This window comes from Nilaparvata lugens, chromosome 4, assembly GCF_014356525.2.
Source record: "Nilaparvata lugens isolate BPH chromosome 4, ASM1435652v1, whole genome shotgun sequence".
Classification (NCBI taxonomy): domain Eukaryota; kingdom Metazoa; phylum Arthropoda; class Insecta; order Hemiptera; family Delphacidae; genus Nilaparvata; species Nilaparvata lugens.
In genome coordinates this window covers 72941522-72967054 of record NC_052507.1, presented here as the reverse complement: position 1 = coordinate 72967054, position 25533 = coordinate 72941522, and the positions used below count along the sequence as shown (strand labels likewise).

The 25533-nt window shown below is 32.7% G+C and overlaps 1 protein-coding gene across 2 annotated transcripts; it reads right to left on the bottom strand.

Annotated features, from left to right (window-relative positions):
* Nucleotides 1-3917: 3917 nt before the first annotated feature.
* LOC120350953 (ras-related protein Rab-1A) lies at nucleotides 3918-18611 on the bottom strand. Of its 2 annotated transcripts, none has more exons than XR_005571121.1 (7): nucleotides 17550-17938; nucleotides 16780-16852; nucleotides 16148-16195; nucleotides 14540-14587; nucleotides 12532-12759; nucleotides 7694-7933; nucleotides 3918-4903 (listed from the first exon to the last, which is right to left on the bottom strand). XR_005571121.1 is itself a non-coding variant. In XM_039426389.1 (7 exons), exons 1-6 carry the CDS (start codon nucleotides 18218-18220, stop codon nucleotides 7730-7732), a joined length of 615 nt encoding a protein of 204 aa, XP_039282323.1. In that variant the 5' UTR covers nucleotides 18221-18611; the 3' UTR covers nucleotides 3918-4903; nucleotides 7694-7729. The 2 variants fall into 2 exon arrangements, 1 of the variants encoding a protein (XP_039282323.1); XM_039426389.1 differs by lacking the exon at nucleotides 17550-17938 and adding an exon at nucleotides 18207-18611.
* Nucleotides 18612-25533: the final 6922 nt, after the last annotated feature.

The following is a 25533-nucleotide window of genomic DNA, read 5'->3' as shown; positions in this document are numbered from 1 at the left end:
AAAAACTTATAAAACAGCTCTATCATGCACTTTTTGCACTGAGAACTGTGAGGACTGCATCCACTATAAAGACAGCTCAGAAGGTGTATCATGGATATTTTTTAGCCCTAATACGCTACAGCATCTTCTTTTGGGGGAATAGTAAAAATAATTTATATAAAATATTTAAGATGCAAAAGAAAGCTGTTCGTGTTTTGGAGGGCTTGCGGCCATCCAATTCATGTAGGCCCATTTTTAGAAAATACAGGTTTCTCACGGTCCCAGCATTGCACTTCCTTGAGACTGTAAATTTTGTCTTCAGAAATTCAGAGAGATTTGAAGGAAATGTAGTTTGCCATGGCTATAGCACAAGAGCAAAGAGTTCAGCTGTATATCAGTACCCCGCTCACAGACTGACACTTTTGGAAAAAGGACCATATTATTCGGGACTGAAGCTCTTCAATTGTCTACCTGAAAGAATACGGTTATGTGGTAGTCATAGGCTTTTCTTGTCTTCAATTACTAATATACTTGTGGAAGCGTGTCCCTATACCATGGAGGAATGTTGTGGTGCCTTCATACTTTGAGTTTATGCAGATGCATACACTTTGCATAGAAAAATGTTCATGACATGTTACATGCCACTTGAGCTCTGCTCAGATATGTGGCTTCACGTAACAAATGACAATAATAATAATAATTAGTGAGAAATACTATGGAAACAGCTCAATATTTTATGCACGAGTATGATATGACAGTAGGTTCCATAAGGAACATTATTATGTACAATTGAAAAAACTACTTTCTTCTGCTTAGATGCTTATCGAGTTATCAGTCACTTGTTGCTAGACTTTCATTCAGTGGCGGTTCTAGGCCTAGGCTGGGTAGGCGGCCGCCTACCCAGTTTTTATGAGATTTTTTTAAATTTTTCATGTAAACCTAAAAATGTTAAATAAAAAAATAAATTTTGGAAGAATATTTAAATGTTTATAGTCATGAGTTATATTTTAGATGATTCAACAGAAAATTGTTTTTATTCTATTCTATACTATGCCACATTTGCAGTGCGTGAAAGCAGGGCTTTCTATGCTTAGAACGGGGAAAACATACCTCAGGTCTACAATGACAACACAACGTCTAACTAATCTTTCAATTTTATCTATTGAACGAGAGGAAAGTGAAAGGCTGATTAAGAACCCTGAAAAAATCTTACGAGGCGTTCAGCAATGTTGGGCAAAGAAGACTACAGTTGTAAATATAAAATGTATTACTCTATGTTCTAAATAATGTTAAAGTGTAATAAACCGTTGATTTCATGAATACTAAAATGTGTATTTATTTCAGAAATTTCCTTCGATATTCCAAATAAATAGCCTATCAAATTGAAATATTATTTGAAAGAATGATTAAAACAGCAAAATTATGGTTGGCCTATTAGCAAAATAGTGTCGAATTGAACAATTAAATATGAGTATTAACAATTTTTATATTTATTAATACATCTTCATTTAATACCTATATGCTTTGACGTCTTTTTTACATGAATTACTTAAGTAGCCCTACCCTAGGTCTATGAATAGACCTACAGTATGATAAGTTTTGCCTACCCAGTTTTTTGTCTAGAACCGCCACTGCTTTCATTCATGAGAAATTAGGAGTTATATCGCTATGTGAAGTCACTAAAAAATATTATTGACTTCATGAAAAATGTATCATACAAACGCTCAATATCAGATTTGTAGAATTGTCAAACATAATTCCATTTCCAAAGTAATCATAATCTCTCATATAGGGACCAGTAGGCTACTGCCATCCACCTCATACTCCCTGATAATGGAACCTCCTCAGACCTCCTGATAATGTATGACTTTGAACTGATACAATTAAAGTAAAAATCATTATTATTTTACTGCATTGCTTCATCTTCAGAAAATTTTTTTCCTACAGTTACCTTGAAAAGTGGCCATTCCTGCACTGATTACAGAACGCAAAGAATCACTTTTCCGCTCTAGTGCGGGAAAATTTTTTCTGCACTCCAGATTTGCAACATGGCAACGCAAAATAGTTAATAGGTTATATGGAGCAACAGTGCAGCAAAATCAAAATGAAGTTGGTAACAGTGACTGTGGTGCACGTTATAATAATATTAAGGACACCGAGGACAGCGACATGAGTGACAGCCGCCTTCAGACATTTACTACTACATTATTCAATTTGACAATAAATTAAGGTCTTTTTTAATAATAAAATTACACAGAAAAACATTTGATGGATTTCAGCGAATTTTACCCATAATTACCCACTTTTCATATTAAATGGTAACTGTAGGAAAAATTGAATGTAAAATACGTGCGCAAAGTTCCTCTGCTGCACTCAACAAACCATTCCGGTAAACGTTTCTTTCGGTGCAGCAAACTGTCACTTTGCGCACTAGTTGCACAAATAACTATTTCCAAATTTTTGAATATTTATAAACAGGAAAAGTATTGTATAGAATATACTATAGACCTATAGTTATAATAGTGTTTTGCTTAACACTTTAAAATAGCAGATAAAAATATGAATTTTCATTGCCATATCTATCTCTCAGTGAGAGCCATCTGGTTCTCGTGTATGGTGAAGAGATAAAAACTAGGCACATTATTAATTTGACTCCCACCAGTTTCCATCTAAGCTTATCATTTATCTCTCCAACTGAAAAGGTTGCCAGTATTTCCTCAATGAAGAATTCCATGCAAGCAATAAACTGGCTCCAACACAAATGACGTTCAAGTTGAAATTTGTGTTTCCATTACTCTACTACAGACTAGAGAAGTGTCAATAGTCTCTTATAAAAATCAATAAAATCTTCAGTAACAAGACATTAATTTAATGGTACAGAACACAGAAGCCCTATTAGAGAATTGCAAAGATACCCAATCCATTGCACCATAAAGAAACAGTAGCTTAAGTAGTTATCCCATGCTATAGGGCGTTTATGTCGCAACTTTTACTGTTATCTCAAGCTGATTACTGTCGATTTTTACTGTTTTGACCGGGTAAGAGTGTATGAACGGCACAATATGAGAGACTACCAACGTCATAAAGCTTCACGGGAAAGAAATACGTGGACTATCGGCTTGAGATAACAAGTCGGCTTGAGTAAGAGTTGCGACATAAACGCCCTATATCTTGGGATATCTACTTATGCTATTGTTTCTCTATGATTGTACATTGTAGGAAGAGAGCTCGATAAGACTGGAAATTGAATCTTTCCCTAAATATGAATTTGATCAATTGGAAAAGAGACCTTAATTCTTGCTTTTTATTCAGATACTATTTTTTTCATCTTCAATCACTAAACAATGCATGAAAAGCCGAATCTGAAGTCATAATAGTAGAAGGGTAAAACAGGAATAATATTCATCGACTTGAATTTGCTCAACTGGTAAAGAGGCCATAATTGTTTCTTTTTATTTAAAACTTAGAACAAGAAAACTAGTGTGTTCTCGAAAATAACCGTTGAAAAACTATTCAAGTACAGTAAAGAGCATTTCAACTTTATTTTGATTGATTACATTATCGTTTGATTAATCCAATAATCAATATTATTGTTGATGGGCACAATTCATCTCGGTAAAAGATCGACTTACGCCCACATTAGCCTCAATTGAAAACTACCAAGAACTTAAAATTTATTATCATGAGCTTTGAAAAAACCAAAACTGCTACTTCAGGTACCAATCAACAATGATAAAATCAGTCAAGAAAAAATTATTGATAGGAGAGTAAAAATAATCAAAGAAAATTAAAGCTGCATAATCAAAGAGATCTCAATAATTCGTAGAAGTTGAACATCTCTAAAATTCAATAACGATGTACCCAAGCTCTCGAAATGTTTAGTACATCCCTTGATTAGAGCTTGGATCGAGGGTGATTTTTCAATACAATTCCAAACATTTGGGCATAAATGCCAGTGCTACTTTATTGCGCACAACATTTACATATGCATGTATGTATAAATCATTAAATAATTAAAAAATTACTAGCCTCTAATGGAATGTTTAAAAAAATAATTCACTTTTCCAAATTGTATATTTATAATATTCAGCTATTATCGTTATTAATTATTATCAAATGAAATTGCGACAGAGAATGTTTCAACTATGTTATTACAATAATGATGATGATGAAATTGCTGCAAAAGAGAAGCTACGGTATGTTTAAAGCGTGCAAATTTATTGACCTCACCAATCAATTGTAAATTTTGCAAATAACAATCGATTTGAATCACAAACTATGATCATTAGCATTATATATAAAGAAGAATTCAGTATCAACATAACATTCACAATCTCTTACTTACATATTGGTTTATTTATAATATTTATATAATAACTATATATACTCATTATATAATCATACCTTATCCTCACGGAGTTGCTAATTAAATAAAAAATAACAAACGGGGACCATCTCTAATAAATACAAGAACTATCAAGATATAAATATAACAGAATTTCTCATTTCCAAATGACAGATACTTTTTTGAGAAAGAAAGTAAAAAGAAACCTAATAACAAACAAGCACACTTCAATCCCTTTTTATATAAATCGAAAGATACAAGGCTAAAAATTCAATTAAGTGCAATTATATCGTTTCATAATAATTAGTTATGTCACTTCTGGTAATACAAGAACATTAAACACTTTTCATAACCTGCACAAGGAATTACAAATGTCTGTTTGTTTTTGTATGATTTATGTTTTCAACTGAATTTTCTGACAAGAGCAATATAAAATTTGTCAGAATATTATTATAGTTATGTACAAAAATTTCTTCTCCCATTAGTGTATGCCTTGTAACCGATGTAGTTCTGAGTCCCTCCGTTTAGTCAATTGACTGATATCGGATAGCTGGAGGAACGCACTTGTTCTAACCACATCTGTAATAAAAAATTATCTCATTAGAATACGTTCATTTATGCACAGAGAAAACAGTAGAATGAATTCAAACTGATATAAGACTGAACAAACTTTCATCAGAATGTAAATTATTTGCAATCAACAATCAAGTACTGACACATTGAACATTCTAGTTAACTACTAGTGTATAATCTACATGAAACCTGTCAATCGACTAGAGTATAATATGTTTTATTTCACTAATATGTTTCATTTAGTTGACTATTGCATAATTTAGACTACATGAAAAGCCTCTCGGTACCATGAACGTTTTGTTTTCATTGGGAGAGTTCACAAGATAGTTAGTACTCGCCCAGGGAGCTCTACCACTAACTCTACTAATGAAAACCAGGCTATAAGTCTAGTTATCTTGCATTTTCAGTCGACTAGTAGATACTCTACTTGTCTACCTTTTTCATCAACTAGTGAAGTAGCGTACTTGATCGACCTCCTGACTCCTAATATGAAGATAAAAGAAGACCATGAAAATTTAGAAAACGAGGGGAAATGAATAAGAAAATGAAAAAATGATAAAGTGAAGAAGATGAAAAAGAACTATTACAATTTAAATGAAGAGGTGGACAGAGATGAGATGCCAAAGAAAAATTAGAAACAGGAAGAATAAGATTGAGAAAAGTGGGGAAAGATGACAGAGATAAAGAAGAGGAAGAACTAGGTGATTAGTGGATGACGATGATGAAAAGGAGGGAGAAAAATAAGATGAAAATAAGGCAATAAAATGAAGAAAGAAGGGGAAAAGATGATGAAGAATGAAATGATGAAGAAAAGATAATGAAAATTAAAAATAAGAAAATATGTCGATGAAGAAGAAGAAAAATAAGTAGAAGAAGACCTCCTGTCTCGAAGAAGACAAGAGATGAAGAAGAAGGCGAAAAAGAAAAAGAATAGAAAAGGAAAGAGAGAAAAAAATTACATGCATGTCATCCACGAAGGCTTAAGCCTGTTTGTGGAGAGGAGTCTGTTCTTTACTGAGAGAGTAAGCGTTTTGTATTTGAGAGGAATAAGTTGTCCTTGAATTGATAATGAATTTGATCATTATTAAAATTTACTGAGAGGATGATACACTTCGAGAGCATTCATGCAACCCAATGAAGAACCCGTCAATGGAAGAGTAGAAGCTATAAACAATGTGTTAAACACCTTATTTATCGAATAAAGTACAAAAACAATAGTCATAATGGAGAAGAAATAAATTCTAGATTAATAATTTTTGGTAACTACAACTTTTAATAAAAAAAAATTGATGATGTTGGTTTTGGCTCACTATAATACATGGCTAAAGCCGGGTCCAGACGCTCAAGTTTGCCATCAGTCGTTTGCTCAAGCAAAAGACGGATCGTTTGGTTCAAGCAAAAGACGGATGTAAAATTGCGTCCACACGCATCCGTCTTATGTCGTCCGTTTTCCTATTTTTGTGCTCACAAACTCAGTTCTTGATATGTTTATTTATTTATTTATTCAATCATTCAGAATTATACAACTTACAGAAAAGTACCACAGGCTAACTTACGCCCAAAACGGTTCAAATTCTAATTTTTACAACAGTTCAAAGTAGCTAGAGGTTATGTGTCACTTCAATATGAATTGTGATATGGTTCATTGAGTCTGAATTGTATACGGTTGACGTATATACGGTAGATGAGTAATAATTAAATTGTATTTTTTCGCTGATTCAACTGGATAATGCTATATTTAACAACATAATAAAAATATTACTGTTAATCGCTAAATAGCTATGTTTACATGTCATATCTCGAGACACAGTGATTGTAAATGGATTGAAATTTTGTAGATAGTATTATTATCAACAAAATAGTACATCGCAATATATCATGATAGTAAATCATAATATCAACATCAAATTCTGAGAGTATCATGAGAATCAAGAAAGAAAAAAAAATGGTTAAATAGCGTTACATACAATCGATAAAAAAACCTTGCTTATTTTCAAGTACTCGCAAGGCATTTTATTAATTATGAGAATCAAGAAAGAAAAAAAAATGGTTAAATAGCGTTACATACAATCGATAAAAAAACCTTGCTTATTTTCAAGTACTCGCAAGGCATTTTATTAATTTGAGGGCGCTGAATCCGAATCTGAAATCACAATTTTATGATAGTAAATCATAATATCAACATCAAATTCTGAGAGTATCATGAGAATCAAGAAAGAAAAAAATGGTTAAATAGCGTTATATACAATCGATAAAAAACCTTGCTTATTTTCAAGTACTCGCAAGGCATTTTATTAATTTGAGGGCGCTGAATCCAAATCTGAAATCACAATTTCTCTATCGCCATTTTTACGCGATTTAGGTTTTGGTGGATAGGCAGAAAACGGACGGTTTGATCGAAAAAGATTCCCGGCCGATAAATCCTAAGTTTGACGACTTAAGCTTGAAGTCCCATCCGTTTTACCGTCCAGACTTACATGCTCCGACTTTTGCTTGAGCAAAAACTGAAGCTAAACTTGAGCGGCGTCTGGACCGGGCTTAAGACAATATTGTAGTAAAGGTATATTCACATGTGCAGTCACTCAAGTGCAGATTACAGGATACTTAGTTGATAATAAATTATTGTAAATTTGAATGGATTATGGATTCTTTTTTCCCCTGCCAATTTCCCTCAACCATATTGATGAGAAGAAGAAGACGACGACAGAAGATGAAAGAAGAAGAAGAAGAAGACATGTGATGAAAAAGAAGAAGAAGAAGACAGGAGATGGAGATGATTAGTATGTATGTACTCACAATGTGGCGACGGTTGGTGTGGAGATGGACAGGGTCTCAACAGCAGCCAGACTTGGTGGACTCGATGGGACTGGAGCTGGCCTGGTTGATGCGTACCTTGTTGGCGGTGTCGGCCGCCGAGCTGGGCGGACCCACGCGGTTCTTGATCTCGGCCGCCATCGTCATGAACGCCTGCTCAACATTGGTCGCGTTCTTCGCCGACGTCTCCAGGAACGGAATGCCCAGCTGGTCGGCGTATTCCTGCATCGAAAAAACACATCCATCATTACACAATAAAATATATTCACCCAAGGTCTAAAAAAAACAAAAAACGGGTCGGCCATTTTGTTCCTATCTCATGGCGGTACATTTGAAAATCCAATCTAATTCAATTTGCTCGTAGCAAAATCATGCATTATGCATTTTAAAAACAATATTCTAGTTTTTATGTGAATTCAGGTTTTCAATTTTTTAGTGATGAAATTTAAATAATAAATGCTTAAATTATTCATTTATTTATTATTAAAAATTGTTCTTATTCTTGTAACCTAAGGATTATGACTCATAAGGCATTGGGACAAGAGAGAAATATGCGAGGCCAACTTCAAAAAGAGTTTTGAGTTCCCGATCAATTAAATCTAAAATTCAACAATTCAGTTTCTAGTATTTTGCTAAATACTATAATTCTGTAGGAAGAATTATTCTTACAATTCTAATAATTACTAAAAACACAATCATCATGTTCAATATACAATGATAACAGCTGAAAATAAATTTGAAAATTGGTGAACTAGAACCCCACAAAATGGCGGTTTTGTAATGCATCACGGGATTGTATCATGACCTGTATTTATAGACCTTGTATTCACCAAAACGTTATAACACAAATAAGTCAGGCATTTCGAGATCTGCGGTCCAATTTCTTAGGAGTACCTCAGATATGCGAGATTTTAATTTGTCTAGTGTATGAACATAACCTAAAAGGTTCTGTTCAATTAGTGTTTAAATGTAAAAAGAAAGGTTATGTTTCGGCTTTTGAATGACAATATGTTAATTTTATTTGAAATGTGTTGATAATGTTAGATAATAAACACAAATAACGAAAAGTTGAAATACTCGCACTCATCGCACTTACGAATGACACCTACTTTCTTGATAAGTACAAAATGGCGGCGGTCAAATACAAGAAGTTGGATCTCTCAATTGAAGAAAAACAAAATACTATGTGCCGGTTACACAAAATCCGGTTAAATTTTAACCGTGATTGATTTCACGAGAACCAACCAGAGTTGGGCGTTTTATCAAAAAGGCCTTCTCTGGTTCTCGTGAAATTAATCACGGTTAAAATTAAACCGGCTTTTGTGCAACCGGGCCAATGAGACATAGAACTATAGTAAGGATTACGTTTAAATGACAGTATTTGATAAAAATTTGTGTTGCTATCCTTGTCTGTCTGGGTACTATAGTGAGGTATATGTTAGTATTTTATTTATATTGGTATTGCTATTCTTGTCTATCAATCCAAAAAACAGATAGAGTTATTCTTTTCTAGCTCCGCAACGTTGCCAAATTGGTTTTTAACAATGTAGAAATATAATCAATCAAATACTATATATTCAATCACAATCATGGAAATTTATCATTATATCATCAAAAAAATATATAATTAATTGTTTTAAACAAGAATGAACAGTTAATATTACATCAGTTACCAATATCAGCTATTGTCTATTCTATAAAATTGAATATCCTCTATAAACAGTGGCAAGGCTGAGAATTGACAACGTTGTTTTCCTATCTTTACCCACTGCCATTATAACGCGGACCTTACTATAGTATTTGTATGTACAGTATCAGTTTTCTTGTATTAAGTTTTCAGAACGCAGAATTTCGATCGCTCTGTGTGTACACACCCTGAGTTAACTGCAACTATCCATAAGATTGTACTGTATAATTTTTGATAATGTGTTAAATTTTAAAAGTAGGTGGCACACAAATTTATTTACCTACATCAAGTTCTCAATGAGATGACACGAAAGACACATTGTTTACATAGCTAGCCATCTATCATAGGTTAACAGTTATTTCAAACATTTACTTTAGAATGGGTACACAAATCAATCTTGAAATTATTTACTGGTTGACACAAATTCAACAGTTTGATTTCGTTTCAGAGGAGATTGAATCCAACAATAGATTTTCAAGTTACGAATAAATTAACGTATTGGATTACCAAAGTATTTCAAACTACTTACAGCAGCTGACTACCATAGACTAATTTATAATTTATTCTGCAAAACTCCTTATTTTTTTGTCTATTAATACCTAAGTACAGGAGACCACTAAATTATCTGATCCAATTGTAAATTTGCTTCAACTGATCTGTTTTATTTATTTTTGTCTATTGTATTTGTTGTAGCTGTGAAATTTATTGTATGTTTCTTCAATGTGAATTGTGACTTGGCTATATGTAACTTCTATCATAGAGAAACAATGGCATAAGTAGATATCCCATAGTATAGGGCGTTTATGTCGCAACTTTTACTGTTATCTCAAGCCGATAGTTCATGTAATTCTTTCCTGTGAAGCTGTGTGACACTGGTAGTCTCTCATATTGTGCCGTTCATTCACTCTCACCCCAACAAAACAGTAAAATTCGACAATAATCAACAGTAATCGGCTTGAGATAACAGTAAAAGTTGCGACATAAACGCCCTATACCCTGGGATATCTACTTATGCTATTGTTTCTCTATGCTTCTATGTTCAACTAGCTCAATAAAAATTTGAAACTTGAACTTGAAACTTCCCTCGATTTAGCATTGATAAAATTAATATTATTATTGGACGTTCTGAAAAACAACATGCTAACATGCTTGAGTACAATAGCTGATGATTCGTAAAATATGAGGAAATTCGTAATATTGTTGAAATGGTTCCACATCACTGTTGTGTTGTGATTGATGGTGTGGTATGTTCCACATCATTAATAGAAATAGGCCTACATTATCATTAAAGTACAATAGCTGAGTACAATAGCTTGAGTACAATAGCTGATGATTCGTAAAATATGAGGAAATTCGTAATATTGTTGAAATGGTTCCACATCACTGTTGTGTTGTGATTGATGGTGTGCTATGTTCCACATCATTAATAGAAATAGGCCTACATTATCATTAAAGATTCTATTGTCGGACTCAATAGACCCTATCAGTCAGTAAAACAAATATACTTTTAAATATACAATCTATATCAATTCAGTTGTTAATACAGAACCTGATAAGAACTTTGCCGTGGTATCATTTGTTATCTACTGTAATATTAGTTATAATATCGGTTGAATCAACAGTCAGTATTCCTTATGAATACCTCCAATGTTTCCCTTCCCGTTTAACAAAATGTAAATTTATTTTATCATATTTAGCCTATGAAGATTTTTTTTTTAGCATTTCAACAACTTTTTAGCAGTGTAACTTCATACATGTCAAAGAATGAGAGTTGGTAGAACTTCAGTTTGGCAGGCAGCGCCAAATGTGTTAGGGTACTAACACAATAAAAGCGGAGCGGAGCGTGGCGTGGCGTTGAGGAGCGTCGTGAACAATATCATGTTAAGTAATGAGCTAAAACACACTGGAAGCGTCTACTCGCAGAGCGGAGCGGAGCGTGACGTCAAACTTTGGAAGAAGCTGGTTGTTTTTTGGAGCTCTACAAGCGTTAAAGTGTCTAAGTGCGAGTGCCCTACTAATGTACATACTAGTGGTCTACTCTTGTACATAATTATGCACTTGTTCTACTAGATTTTCCCACGTACACTAGTAATACCTATATTAATGTTTGTCCAAATTCCCCTGTAATGTGTATTATTTGATTATTCAAAAGAGAAAATTCATTTATTGCACTTTGAAATCTCAAGTAAGGCTATTCTAATCCATTTTATTTATATTTCTATGAAATATGGTTACCTTAGTGTCATTACAAGTCTTTCTTCAGCAGATATTGGATTCCTCCAATTAATGACTTGTTTTTCCAAATCAGGCTTCATTCACTCTCGTCAAAATATAATCAAAGGTTGAAGTTGACATTCGCATGTACTCAAAAAAATCGGACTCATGCTTTATTAACACATTAAACAGATGGTGATATTCACCAAATAGTCGACGATCTAGGTTAATTTCAATAACCCACCCCTAGTCCTAGCAGGCTTAGCTTGTATCCGATACTTCAAGTAATTATTTTTACAAAGTAATGTCCGTGCAAACTTAGACAACGCCATTTCCTAGGCCCTTGACGCTTGAAGCTCAGACACTTCCTGTGTGTATCATGAACGCTCCGACCACGCCACGCCACGCTCCGCTTTCAGTGTGTTTGTACCCTTATTATCATTGATAAAGTTACTTTTCGTGTATAAAAAAGGATTGATTGATGTTTTGTTCAACTTTGCATCAAGGATTATTTTTATTATGACGAAATTTGATTTGATGTCGAAGAATGAGTATTGGTAGTTTCAAGTATGCAGATTCATTTCTTGTAAGTAATTTTTCAACTTCTTATTATTGCAATTTCATTCATGTCAGAGAATGAGTGTTGGTAGTTTCAAGTATACCGATTTATATATTTTTAGTATTGTAATTTAATTCACGTCGAAGAATGATTCTTGCGAAATGAAGATTAGCAAACTGATTTTTTTCTTGTTAGTAAGTTACATTAACAGGTTTCTAGTATTCTAATTTCATTCATGTCAAAAAATTAGTTTTGGTAGTTGAGATTATACAGATTTATTTCGTGTTGGTATTTCAACAAGTTATTAGTAACTTATTGTAATTTCATTGATGTGAAAGAATGAGTGTAGGTAGTTGTTACCTTAGCCTGTGTATAGTCGACGACCTTTTTGTTGGTCTGATCACACTTGTTGCCGACGAGCAGTTTGTTGACATTATCACAGGCGTAGCGATCAATCTCCTCGAGCCACTGTTTGAGGTTGTTGAACGACTCCTGGTCGGTGCAGTCGTACACCACAATGATGCCGTGGGCGCCCCGGTAGTAGCTCGATGTGATCGTGCGGAACCGCTCCTGGCCGGCCGTGTCCCACTACACAACAAGAACACCGTCTAAGTTATTCCCTTCATCCTGTCTACTAGGTTAACGGTACATCAGCATTACCTAATAGTTCAGTTAAGGGTAACCGTCCACTGCAACCGATCCGTTCGGCAGTTGGATCAGACGAATCTGCCGGCCGTTAATTCGGCCGAATATGGTCGTCCATTGGAACCGTTTACGTCAGTCTAGTTGCCAATTATTGAATTAACTACTATCACAGGCACCAAAATTTTTCATAAACAATGATTATATTGAGATTTTAAAAATTGAATAAACAAATATCCACTAAATTAAATCAGTTATTCATTACCTTCAACAAATATCCAATAAATTAGTTAATCATTATTAAGCAATCTTTGTTCACAGATTCCTTTGAACATCATGACGATGATATCAAGATTCATTTATTGTCAAAACACTAAACAAAAATGCAAGACAAAGTCAACAATTCAATAAAAAATTCTAAAATACAACAATAAACGTTAATAGTCATCACAGTCACAACGTAATATATACAAAAATAAGACAAAGATAAACAAATGCTATATAATATAAGAAATTTTTAAAACATTTTATCTTTTGTCTCGCATACCGTACAATGGAATAGCTAGCTCTTGAACCAAACTCATCAACTTTTCATTGTCCATAGTTACAACTTTATAAAACTGAACAACTTCAAAAAGCAAGACTGTGAAACAATTTTAGGTTGGGAAAACTTTGTTGTCTCAGCTCGACTAGTTAGTTCGGCCGGATGGAGCCGGCAAAACCCATTCAATTCGGATCGAAAAATTGATCGGCCGGAGACGGCCGTGCACTGAACCTGTTGCAATGGACGAGCATCTATTCCTTTCTTTGTTGGGTGATCGTTCGGTCGCGTTCGGTAGTTTTCGGCCGATGCTAGTTCGGACGAAAACGGTTCTAGTGGATGGCCCATCTAAAGGTCTAACATACCGAGTACCGACCGGATGCCTCATGTATGGGGGATCTACTAATTTCGCCCAGCGGTCAGAATGTGTTTGGCCACTCACATAATTGAACGTAACGAAGTGAACGTTCGTGACGTCATTTCGTTCTCACTAGCGAACTTACTGTTAATGATGAGTGATAGATATAACCCACAGACAAAGACTATGTGCCGGTTGCACAACAGCCGGTTAAATTTTAACCGTGATTAATTTCACGAGAACCAATCAGAGAAGGCGTTTTTGGGAAGACGGCTTCTCTGATTGGTTCTCGTAGAATTAATCATGGTTAAAATTTAACCGGCTGTTGTGCAACCGGGCCTATGATTTTGTAAAATTACGTGAAAATTTTTCAATTATTAGTGATTTGAGTGTAATATTTTTTTCTATCCAGCTTCTCAACCTTCAACATTTTCAGTTTGTTGTTTTTTAATATTTATGGACCTATTTAATTAAATACTAAAAATGAAAAAGAACTAAATTTCAGAAAAGTGGAATCATAGCCTCATTTTGGACTTTTAAATAAATTATTATCTAAATTTGGGAGAGAAATAGTACAAGAGGTATCCTTAGTTTTTCTCTCCCATTCAGTGTTTCTTGTAAAAATTAGAATAATAAAATAAAATAAATAAAAATAATAAATGTATGATCCTTCAAACACCGATAACTTTGCTATCAAATAGCTTTAAACACACTTTCTGATGCTCAATTTAAAAAGTTTTCTCGGGGGTCCTCCTAAATAAACTTGAACTATATATAAAAATGTGAGAAAAATTATCAAGTTTGAACAAACATGAACGAATACTTACAATCTGAAGCTTTATGGTTTTTCCATCGAGATCTATTGTTCTAATTTTCTGAAAAAAAAGAAAACATCAATTAGGCTACAACTGTTACAATGATAATTGACACCAAACACGTATTTGAAATGAATGATTAAACACAATCCTTAAATGTTACTACAGAAAATAATACGGTTGAGTGACCATTATAAAAATATAAAATTGGAGCTTTATAATTAAAACTCAAGTGACGAATAATTGACTGAATTTTAGATGCATTATGATTAATGAAGGAGAATTCGTTGCACTAATGGGAGTGAGAACCAATTTCAGACTGACGTTGATTAAATTTGCAATTTGATGTTTTAATTCAATAAATACATCGATATATCTAATCGGTGTTCTAATCTTTTCACTATCCTATTGTGATAGGTCTCTAATGAGAGGTAATAAACACGGACCACGGTGAATAAGAGAGAAGATAAGAAAGTTGAGAATAATGTTTCACTGAACCGTAATCTTTTGGCCTTGACATAAATTAAACTCAACTTAGCCAAATGTTTGCCTTGTTAGCCAAGTACCAGACGTGAATGATTATCAAGAGCATCCAACAAATTAATTTACAGATAACAATACAATTCAACTTCCCCCAATATCCTCATTTCAGAAGCATTCTTTTTGACATCATTGAGCTTTTGACACTTTTTTCTATGTGGTCAAAAAACGTTCGTTTTTGGTTACATTGCCTTTATTATTAGAAAGAGATTCGGAAACAACAATTTATATTTTTATTTATAAACAACAATATCCTCATTTCAGAAGCATTCTTTCTGACATGATTGAGCTTTTGACACTTTTTTCTATGTGGTCAAAAAACGTTCGTTTTTGGTTACATTGCCTTTATTATTAGAAAGAAATTCGGAAAGAACAATTTAAAAAGATTATATAGAAAATAGAGAAATTTAACCTATTATGTTAAGCGAGCAATTTCTGTATATCTGTTTATATTTTTATATCTGGTTATATGGCTATTTATGTTCAACGGATCTCGAAAAGGGCTCCAACGATTTTCACGAAATTTGGAACATAGGTTTATGATATAAAAATTCTATTGCACTAGGTCTCATCCTTGGGAAAACTCGCTGAACGACATTAAAAGGATTATTCATCCTTGGCTGGAACAGCTGAGACTTTCGTCGCCTGTGGATAGTAAAAAGTGAGCGAGTGATTCTATGGAAAATGAAAATATCGCATCCCCGAAATCCATAAGCTGACTTATAGCCAGCTGTAAAAATATAAACACGATCATTTTAGAGAATTGTGTTCTGTTTATCAATAAATAAAAATAACGAGCTAAGCTCGCTGCCCCGATATTTGAAATTAATTGTTGATGTCTTATTAAAAAAAAACCAGCCTTGGTTTATCACAAATTTTAGCAAGTACTTCTATTTCTTAAACTGATAGATCAAAAAAGTGGTTAAAATGGAAAACCAAACCCATATCATTCTCATTCTATAAAACCACAAGACAAATTATAGAACAATTTTTACCAGTATAAACAGGATGGTGACAATAATTTTGAAATGAATTCATGTCATACAGTATTATAGAGAATATATTTAATTGAATACTTACAAAATCTACACCAATGGTACTGATGTAACTTTCTGTGTATGTGTCATCCTGAAAAAAGGAAAATAATTAGTCTTTAGAGAATTTACCACAGATGAAATCTACATTTTCTTGATCAATGTCGAGGAAATTCTGAGATCAGAGCACATAATGAAATACAAGAATGTTTAGAAAAGGAGGATAAGACAATTTTATCTGAAATTGAAATGAGAAAAAATCACTTCAAAGATGAGGAACTGAATGAAAATACAGAATATTGATTGATTAACCAATAATAATAATAACTCGTCAATCAAGCTTTTCCTTAGGATGATACTTTCTTAATAAACAATAAGATAGTTGAATAGGCTATAAGTTATTTCATAATGTTGCTTGTATACGAAATGGTAAACATTCTGGATGAATAAAGCATTCATTTTTGCTTTTCTGCCTTGAAAACCCTCTTTATGTTGTCATACTTTAACATTCTTATACTTATCCAAATAGTCCCCACTGATGACTTATCAAATATAAATTTGAAAATTCTCTTAGGATTAGAAATAAATCTGCCATAAAAACACAATTAAAATGTATATGGTTCATGAAGCTTTTTAAAATAAGTTTATGATGTTGACAAAATATTGAAATTTACTTACGGCAAAACGTAGCAGCAAGCAAGATTTACCAACACCTGAGTCTCCAATCAAAAGTAACTTAAACAGGTAGTCACTGAAATAGAAAAGTTTTAATTAAATATCATACAATTTCAAACAAGATGCAAAAGTATGTTTATGAAGCTAAGACGATTTATTTATAATCATTCAAAAATTGACAATATTGATAGTAGGGTGCACAACATATAAAACGGTCCCCATAATTAATACACATTTTGAGCTGAATTTTTACCCAAGTAAAAAAGTAGCATAACCCAATCTTCTCTGCAACTCTTCATCTTCAAAGGTTTTGTGTAAACAAAAAGAGTAGAGCATTTTAAATAAATTGGTCATAAAATCAATACTCAATAGTTCGAGAAGGCCTATATATTTTAGTTAGGATTTCCTTTATGAGCTATAATTCTAAGCTATAAAAAAATATTAATATTATAACTTACGGTCTAACCTACATAGGCCTAAATGGTAAGAGGAAGACAATTTACTAAATACGAATCAAGAAAACCTGTTCTGTAAGTTAGGTTTATCAATAAAACCATCAAACTATAACATAGGACATTAGATTATTGAACTTGACGAATAAATATTATGGCTTATTGGCAAGTAAGATATAGCAATCAAAACATCCAGGAATAAGACTTATACAATAAATAATTTGACAAAAAAGTAGAGTTTTGTCGCTTTTAAGCCTACCTAAACATAAAATACTAAAAAGCAAATAACAACCATGAGTTGACAACTTTAAATTCAATTACCTTGATATCCTTCAAAAAGTTGACCATTTAAAATTTATAGTTCTTTTAAAATGTATTTGAAAGTATATTTTTTACAAAAAGGTTTTCTGGTAAGGAAAAATTTGTTGCTATTAAAATTATTCAAGCTATTACGACTGAATGTGAAAAATTAGTCATCAGATAGAAGTCAAGAGAGCCCTTTTAAAAGTAATGATTCATAGCCTACCACACTACAAATGAGTAGTTTTCATCAAAACAAAATAAGTTTTAAAAATTTGACCCTCACAAAACGCCTTATCAAACAACTTTCATGACATTAATTTAGATAATTATATAAAAAATTAACATGAATAAGTAACTTTACTTTGTTACGGTACAGTTGCATTACGTTGAACGTCCATGTCAATTGGATAAGGCTACGTCATAATACACAGTAAATGTTGAAGAAAGTAATAGAAAAACAAAGGAGTACACGGATAAATATTTAAATATAAGGTGTATTAAGTCATATTCAAGTGTCATTTATTATTAAAAATAACAATAACAAAATCTACATAAATAAAAGGAAAATATTATAGGCTACAAAGTTGAGGTATTACGGATTGCCCAAAGGTGGACCACTTATACGCAAAATTCTTTTTACAAGAAAAAAATTAATCATTCAAAATGTTTACTTACTATTCAGGATTCATTTTTAAAAAGACTGGAACAACGAAAACAAATACTAACTATTGACGGAACACTTTAACGTCCGTCTTTGTTAAGAAATAAACCCAAAATGTAAAACAATATGGCTTCCGCCTACCACGAAATTCACCAATAATTTGACGGTGGGGATTTCTACATTGACGTAGTGGCTCCACGTATAAATTTGAACTTGAATATAAAAAGTTTGAGAGAATTCTTCTTGGACTAGACAAACTGAAAAAAGACTAATTATGTGATTTGTTGCAGTTTTTAGACTAAAAATTGTAATTTCAATCGCAATACATCACTATCGGCAAAGAATGACTATCGATGTTCCTTGCTGTCAAACACAAAATTAGCTATTTCACTCAAATATACTATCTGGATGTTTTTATTTTATTTTTCACCACTTTTGTTAGATTTTTGTGGAATATTTTTTCAATTGAATGCTCATTTCCAATCTAACAAAAATGTTTTCAGAAGATTAATGAATGTCACTTTTCGATTCATATAGCAGTGGACACAGAAGAGGGAAATTTAAAATGTTGCACTGCACAAAAAATGATGCAAATTTCATGTTAGTAGAAAACCTGATTTTACATAAATTATTATAAAATTCAAATGCTTGTATAAGCACTTATAAAGATAAAAAAAATGCAATAACAATTTTAATATTTTCTTCGCTGTTTTAAGATGTGTCTATGTGGATAATTTGGTTCATCTAAATTTAAAAATAAAAATTTTACATAACTTTGTTTATTTTCATACTATGATTAATATTGTCTTCAAGGAATTCTTCTAGATGCTGGATCTTATATTATATTTGTTGAAATTAACCTTCACGCTTACCGTATGTAGATTAGAATTCTAGAGTCCTATAGATGAATCAAATTTACAGGGTCCCATGACACTACAGTATTTGCTTATACCAAAATTATTAGTATATATGCTTATGCTATCAACTATTTTAAAAATTATATTTTTGAATCATTTTGTATCATCATTTCAATACTATTTGAATTGATGTATTAATTCTTTCTTATGGGATTTGAATATAATTTCATAGAATTATATCAATATGGTAAAGGAAAAGTAGCTGACACACAGTGGACAGAATCAAGCTTAATATCAACTAACTTTTGACTGAAATTTGAATACGGTAATGAAAAAACTGCTCATCAATAATTTTTTCAACGACATGTCAACATCAAAATAGAAATGTAATAAATATTTGATATCAATATATTTTTTAAATTACACAATAATTTTACCAATAGCTGACACCCCCATTTTTGACAACCTTCAGTAGCTGAAAAACCTCCATACCTAACAGTAGCTGACATAACGTTAATTCCCGAATCTAACGTACGTGTAAGCTGATAAATAAGTTAATTTCATATATACAATGAACACAACTCATTTCATCCTTAAACATAATATAATTCATTGTTTGAAAATTCAATTTAATAGAATCAGCTTTTAATGAAGAGTCAGAGTGTGCTGAAAGAATAGAGAAAATTATGCTTTAATTTTTCATTTCATACACATGTACGTGCTGAAATGATTAAGTAAATTAATAAATTTGAGATTTATTGTTAAGCAAACAAAATATAAATAATTATTATGCAATTTAATATATGCTCCTCATAATATATTTAAAACGCCATTGTGATAAAAACCTATGGCTGACATAGTATGACTCATTAACTGTCATGGGGTGTTAACTATTGGAAAATATTAATCAATACGGTAGCATTGAAATGAATATGTAGCCTATGTGAAATCACTCTCATCCCTCATGAGTTATTGATTAAATTAGCATTATTTGATTTTTAAATGCAGTTCCCAGATGGTGACACAGTGTGTAAACTACTGGTGAATATGCTAAAAAGTAAACTCCAGTAAGATGACATCCCCCAACTGACATAAAAACAAACGACAACTTTCCAATGAGGCAGCAAATAATTGAATGGATCATTATTATTAAGATGTTATAACATCAGTTTTGTTACAATATAATTATTACTTTATAATATTTGACTATTTTATGATACGCTTACCTTGAAATTTTTTAAAGAAACTCCTTAGACCAATGTAGAGTTTTTGGAACTCCATAATCTCAACAATTGTTTTGCCGCCAAAAGTAATGATCAGCATCATAGCCACCTCTAATACAAGGCCCCGGCCTACGATATTGCAACGTCGCAGTGTAGGCCTATAATTTAATACATGATTGGTGAAAAAGATTTTAAAAAATACCAGCTGATCTTTTCCACCAATCATGTATTAGATTCTAGGCCTACACTGCGACGTAGGCCGGGGCCTTGTATTAGCAGAGGTGGCTATGTCAGCATGTGTGTCACAGTTACAAAATTATCAAAAAATACTAATAATATTATTAACAATTTATTAAAAACATACTACAAAATCATTCTGGAAGGTTGCAGTCATTATAATAATGATCAATATTTATGGTACTTAAGAATAAGAATAATAAGAAAGTGTGTCAGCTACTGGGAGGATGTCAGCTTTTGGTTCCTTTACCCGACCGCTGGGTGACAACTAATGACCACTGGGTTACCCTACCCCTTTATTGTTCTTTGAAGACACAACCGGTTTTGGGCAATTTAATACCTTAAGTTATGCCATTAACAAGTAACCAAACTACTTTCTATAAAAAATATACTATAAATATTATTGTGATCTTCTAGGTGCTGGACATATGAACTAACAGTCAGTTAGTATTTGTACTGTATGCCCACATTCATATAAGTGGACAAATTGCAGAAAATTCATTCTACAAATATAAAGAAAATAAAAATCTCAGTACCCTTTTTTGAAATAAATTTATTTACTTCATATCACTTGAAAATGGCATAAATGTCAGAAACATGTAGTGATAAAATATTTCAAAAAAAGGGTACTGAGATTTTTATTTTCTTTATATCTATATTACAAGTAGCCCTATACAGAAAAGAGATAATTCATTCTACATATGGTTAAAACATTGGATTCTCTTTGAAGCATGCCTTTTGAGCCACGTATTAATAAAGCTTAAAATTTTGGCTCCAGGAATTTATCTTACATAATTTGAATGCTTCATACCATTATTTATTTGCATTTTCTTGTTTTTTTGTGATATATTGTATCTTGTAGGGCTACTCAATATTTTGTAAAATAAAGCAATTAGTAGGCTACTTAAATTTTTTTTATTGAGACAACTTGTTTCAGTACTAGGCCATATTAGCGACATGGGTCAGATCATATTAAGCGTTTTTCCAGGTGCCAACCCAATCAGTCAATCGGAGAGTTTCCTGCCCTGCCGACTCTAAAAAATCTGGTGTGGCGGTGGCGCACTCATACAACTTTCCTTGCCGTTATGAAAATTGATGAACTGACGCTAGTGTTCACGTGCATCTCAAGTCTACTATTAGAAGATCTAAGCCAGCTGGTGACAAGACAATAACACGTACTGGAGACACTCGAGGCTTTCTCTTCGAAGTGAATATATATATATATATATATATATATATATATATATATATTATATAAAAGCGAAATGGACTCTCTCACTCACTGACTGACTGACTCACTCACTCACTCACTCGCAGAACTAAAAATCTACCGGACCAAAAACGTTCAAATTTGGTAGGTATGTTCATTCAGTTGGCCCTTTATAGGTTGCACTAAGAAATCTTTTGGCAATATTTTAACTCTAAGGGTTGTTTTTAAGGGTTTAAAGTTCGTCTTTTAGAATGTATATTCTTCTTCACCAATCCCTTAATTATAATTGAAATTTTCAAAGACCTTAAAGAGATATAGACCCACAATGCCTATGCCTTCCCAATGATAGCTCTTACTTGAAATTGAAGACCGCCATTGGGGTATTTTAGCACGAGATATTATATCTATATATGTGTAATATTATAGATTACAAAGGCATTGGTATGTAATCTCTATACTTATAAAAGGCTAAGCCCCGACAGACTGAAATCACACCACAGCCCAAACTACTGAGCCTAAAAACTTGAAATTTTGCACGATTGTTTATGGTAGTCTGAAAACATCCACTAAGAAAGGATTTTCAGAAATTTGCCCCCCTGAGGGAGGTGGGGCCACCCCCAAAATTTTGTACTTTTTAACCGCTCATTGCACAGCAAAGTCATGAGGAACTTTTTTGTTCAGCTACGAAAAAAAATTAGATCTATGCAGATAAATTTCGATCAGGAGCACAGGGGGGTCCAGGAGAGGGCATTTTTCGAAAATTTTGATGTAAAATCACACTACAGCTCAAACTAATTGTCCTACAGACTTGAAACTTTGCACAAATATTCTTCAAACATGCTAGACGCGCACTAAGAACGGATTTTGAGATATTTTGCCTCTAAGGGTTTCAAAGGATGAAAAAGGATCCTATTAAGTAAGGTTATGAACATGGTAAGGTGAGTGCCATATGGAAATGAGATAATTTATTTATTGACATGTGATATTCTAACATATGTTGTAATCATTGGAAATAACAAAATAATATGAGAGAAATTCAAAAAAGAACATCTGCTCTATTATTGCTTTCTACCTGATTCCATTCAACCTCAATAATATTGTTCTGATAGTTGATAATTATGTTTAATGATATTATTATTATTATTGATATAATAGGAGTATTGTTTTAATAATTAATTATTATCATTAATATGATAATAGTATTGTTTTGGTAATCAATAAATATTTTTATTTTCACAAACTCTGTAAAATTTATAATGGTGAATGTGAAACAGCTGCATCAAAGAAATTATCTCAAAAACATATGTTTAGGAAAACCATAGTTTTGAACGTCGTTTTCCTGATGCAATTTATAAGCCTATACGTGGCATGTATGACTAATTTTTCAGCTAGAACAGTTTTTTGAAACTGCTAAATAAACGTCTACAGTCTTATCAATGCTGTATCGGCAATATGAAAACGCATGCAGTTAATATGTCTTTAAATAAAGGTGTTGATATCTACATGATAATTATTCTCTACCATTTTTATTTAATTTAAATTTCAAAATTATTCAAGCCTTGATAGAATGATTGACTCACTGTACAGTCAGTCGAAAATTTTAATATTGAAATGAGGGGCATTTTGGCAAGCTGAACAAAAAAGTAAGGTCCTCCTATGCACCTTTTTGATATTATTTCTCCAAATGAAAAATGAGTTTTTTGGGTTGTCAAAACTCCCCCTGAAACAGAACTATTCATTTTATCCTATCTTTTAGTAAAATAGCAATGATTTCTGCATTGAATAACATCTATCTTGCCAACAAGAATCGAACTCTTTGTGAATTTAGATATGACCTACACTTTACATTTATATAATTCTATTAATAAATTCATGGAAATTGAAGTACTATTTTCAGTTAGTTGATGATTAGTTGATGAAATTGATTATCAATAGAGAAAATGATTATAATTTTATCAATACAGAATTAGTTGAATGAATTGTCGAGTACTAAGTTCTTGGTCAACAATAATTCAATATTGATATTTATCTAATCATTATTTTTTTCAGAAGTTATTTCATTTGAATTAGAAAATATTTATAAGCTCCTATCAATTTATCATTCGTAACAATGAATTATTCAAAACATGAATTTAATCAAATAAAAAATTGCCCATACTTCTGTATTCATGTTCGCATGTTTTCCACTTGTGATGGATAGCCAAAATATTGTGGAGCGAGCTGCACGGCGAATTGTAATCGAGGGCTCTGATTGGCTGAAAAGTTCAGCGTTCGGAGTGAGGTGAGGCGAGCAGTTAGAACAGAGGCAAGCGGCACGGCGAATGGTTCTGAGTGTGGTACGGCGAATGATTAACAGCTGGTTTTTAACATTATGAAACATATGCTCATGTTCGTTGAAAGGCAAGATGTTCGGAGGAATGCACGGTTTGCTGCGCGGTTCGAGGTTCGGTTCGGCATGTGTGGACGCACCTTTAGTTGTTACAGGACATTTATACAGATCACAGGCCAAAGCAACATAATAATCTATCTTCTTCTTCTTCTTCTTCTTTTTTTTTTCTTCTTCTTCTTCTTCTTCTTCTTCTACCTATATCTAAAAGGCTAAGCCCCGACAAACTGAAATCACACCACAGCCCAAACTACTAAGCCTAAAAACATGAAATTTCTCACAATTGTTTATTGTAGCCTCAAAACATCCACTACGAAAGGATTTTCAGAAATCTGCCCCCCCCCCTGAGGGAGCTAGGCCCCCCAAAATTTCACTTTTTAACCGTTCATTACACAGCAAAGTCATGAGGAACTTTTTGTTCAGGTACGAAAAAAATCAGATCTATGCAGAAAAATTCCAATCAGGAGCACAGGGGGGTTCAGGAGAGGGCATTTTTCGAAAATTTTGATGTAAAATCACACTACAGTTCAAACTAATTGGCCTACAGACTTAAAACTTTGCACAAATATTCTTCAAACATGCTAGATGCGCACTAAGAACGAATTTTGAGATATTTTGCCTCTAATAAGGATTTCAAAGGATGAAAAAGGATCCTATTAAGTAAGCTTATGGTAAGGTGAACTCCATATGGAACTGAAATAATTGAAACATGATATTCTAACATATGTTGTAATCATTGGAAAGCTTGAAACAATTTCAACAATTAGCTGATCGAATAGATTTTGATTGAGAGCGCGAGCTTACCATGTGTTTGTTCCATCGTTGTATGCTTGGCCAGTTTGGTTTGTGCCTTCTATCAGCTGTAAATGGAGTCTCATACACTCCGATTAGAACAGAGCACAAAGGTTCTCTTTGGTTAGGAGTTTGATGATAATTCTTTTTCCAAATTCAAATTTTATTGCAATCAAAAATCACATTGAAAACTTTCTTAATAGACAACAAGATTACAGAAACAAAATGTCAAACATATACCTACATTTATTTGTAGCATGGCCAGAAAAAGACAAACTTAAGTACTAGCCGTGAGTTTATTAAATATAACTTAATATATATATTTTTGTTAATATTCTGTGAATAAAAATTACGAGTTGATGAGAGATGCGAGTAATTCCTTATATTTGATCCGAATGGTTATTCATAATACAGTAGTCGGGGTCACTGCAATCAAAAATTTCTTATTCTGTACGGTAGCTAATAAATTTTTCTACATATTGATTGTCCATAATGTATCCAGTGTCCATAATGGAAGTAATTGAACTACTCAAAATTAATGGCTTACTGGTCCCTCATGGATTTATAGTATTCCTGGTGATTGAGCCTGTCTTTTTCAGCGTTGTCTATTAATAATAAAGCTTAATTTACAATTAG

Coding starts and splice junctions, on each gene's coding strand:
- LOC120350953 (XM_039426389.1), bottom strand. Junction 16,196..16,779: donor GCTTGCTGCTACGTTTTGCC/GTAAGTAAATTT, acceptor TCCTTTTTTCAG/GATGACACATACACAGAAAG. Junction 14,588..16,147: donor GTACCATTGGTGTAGATTTT/GTAAGTATTCAA, acceptor CTTTTTTTTCAG/AAAATTAGAACAATAGATCT.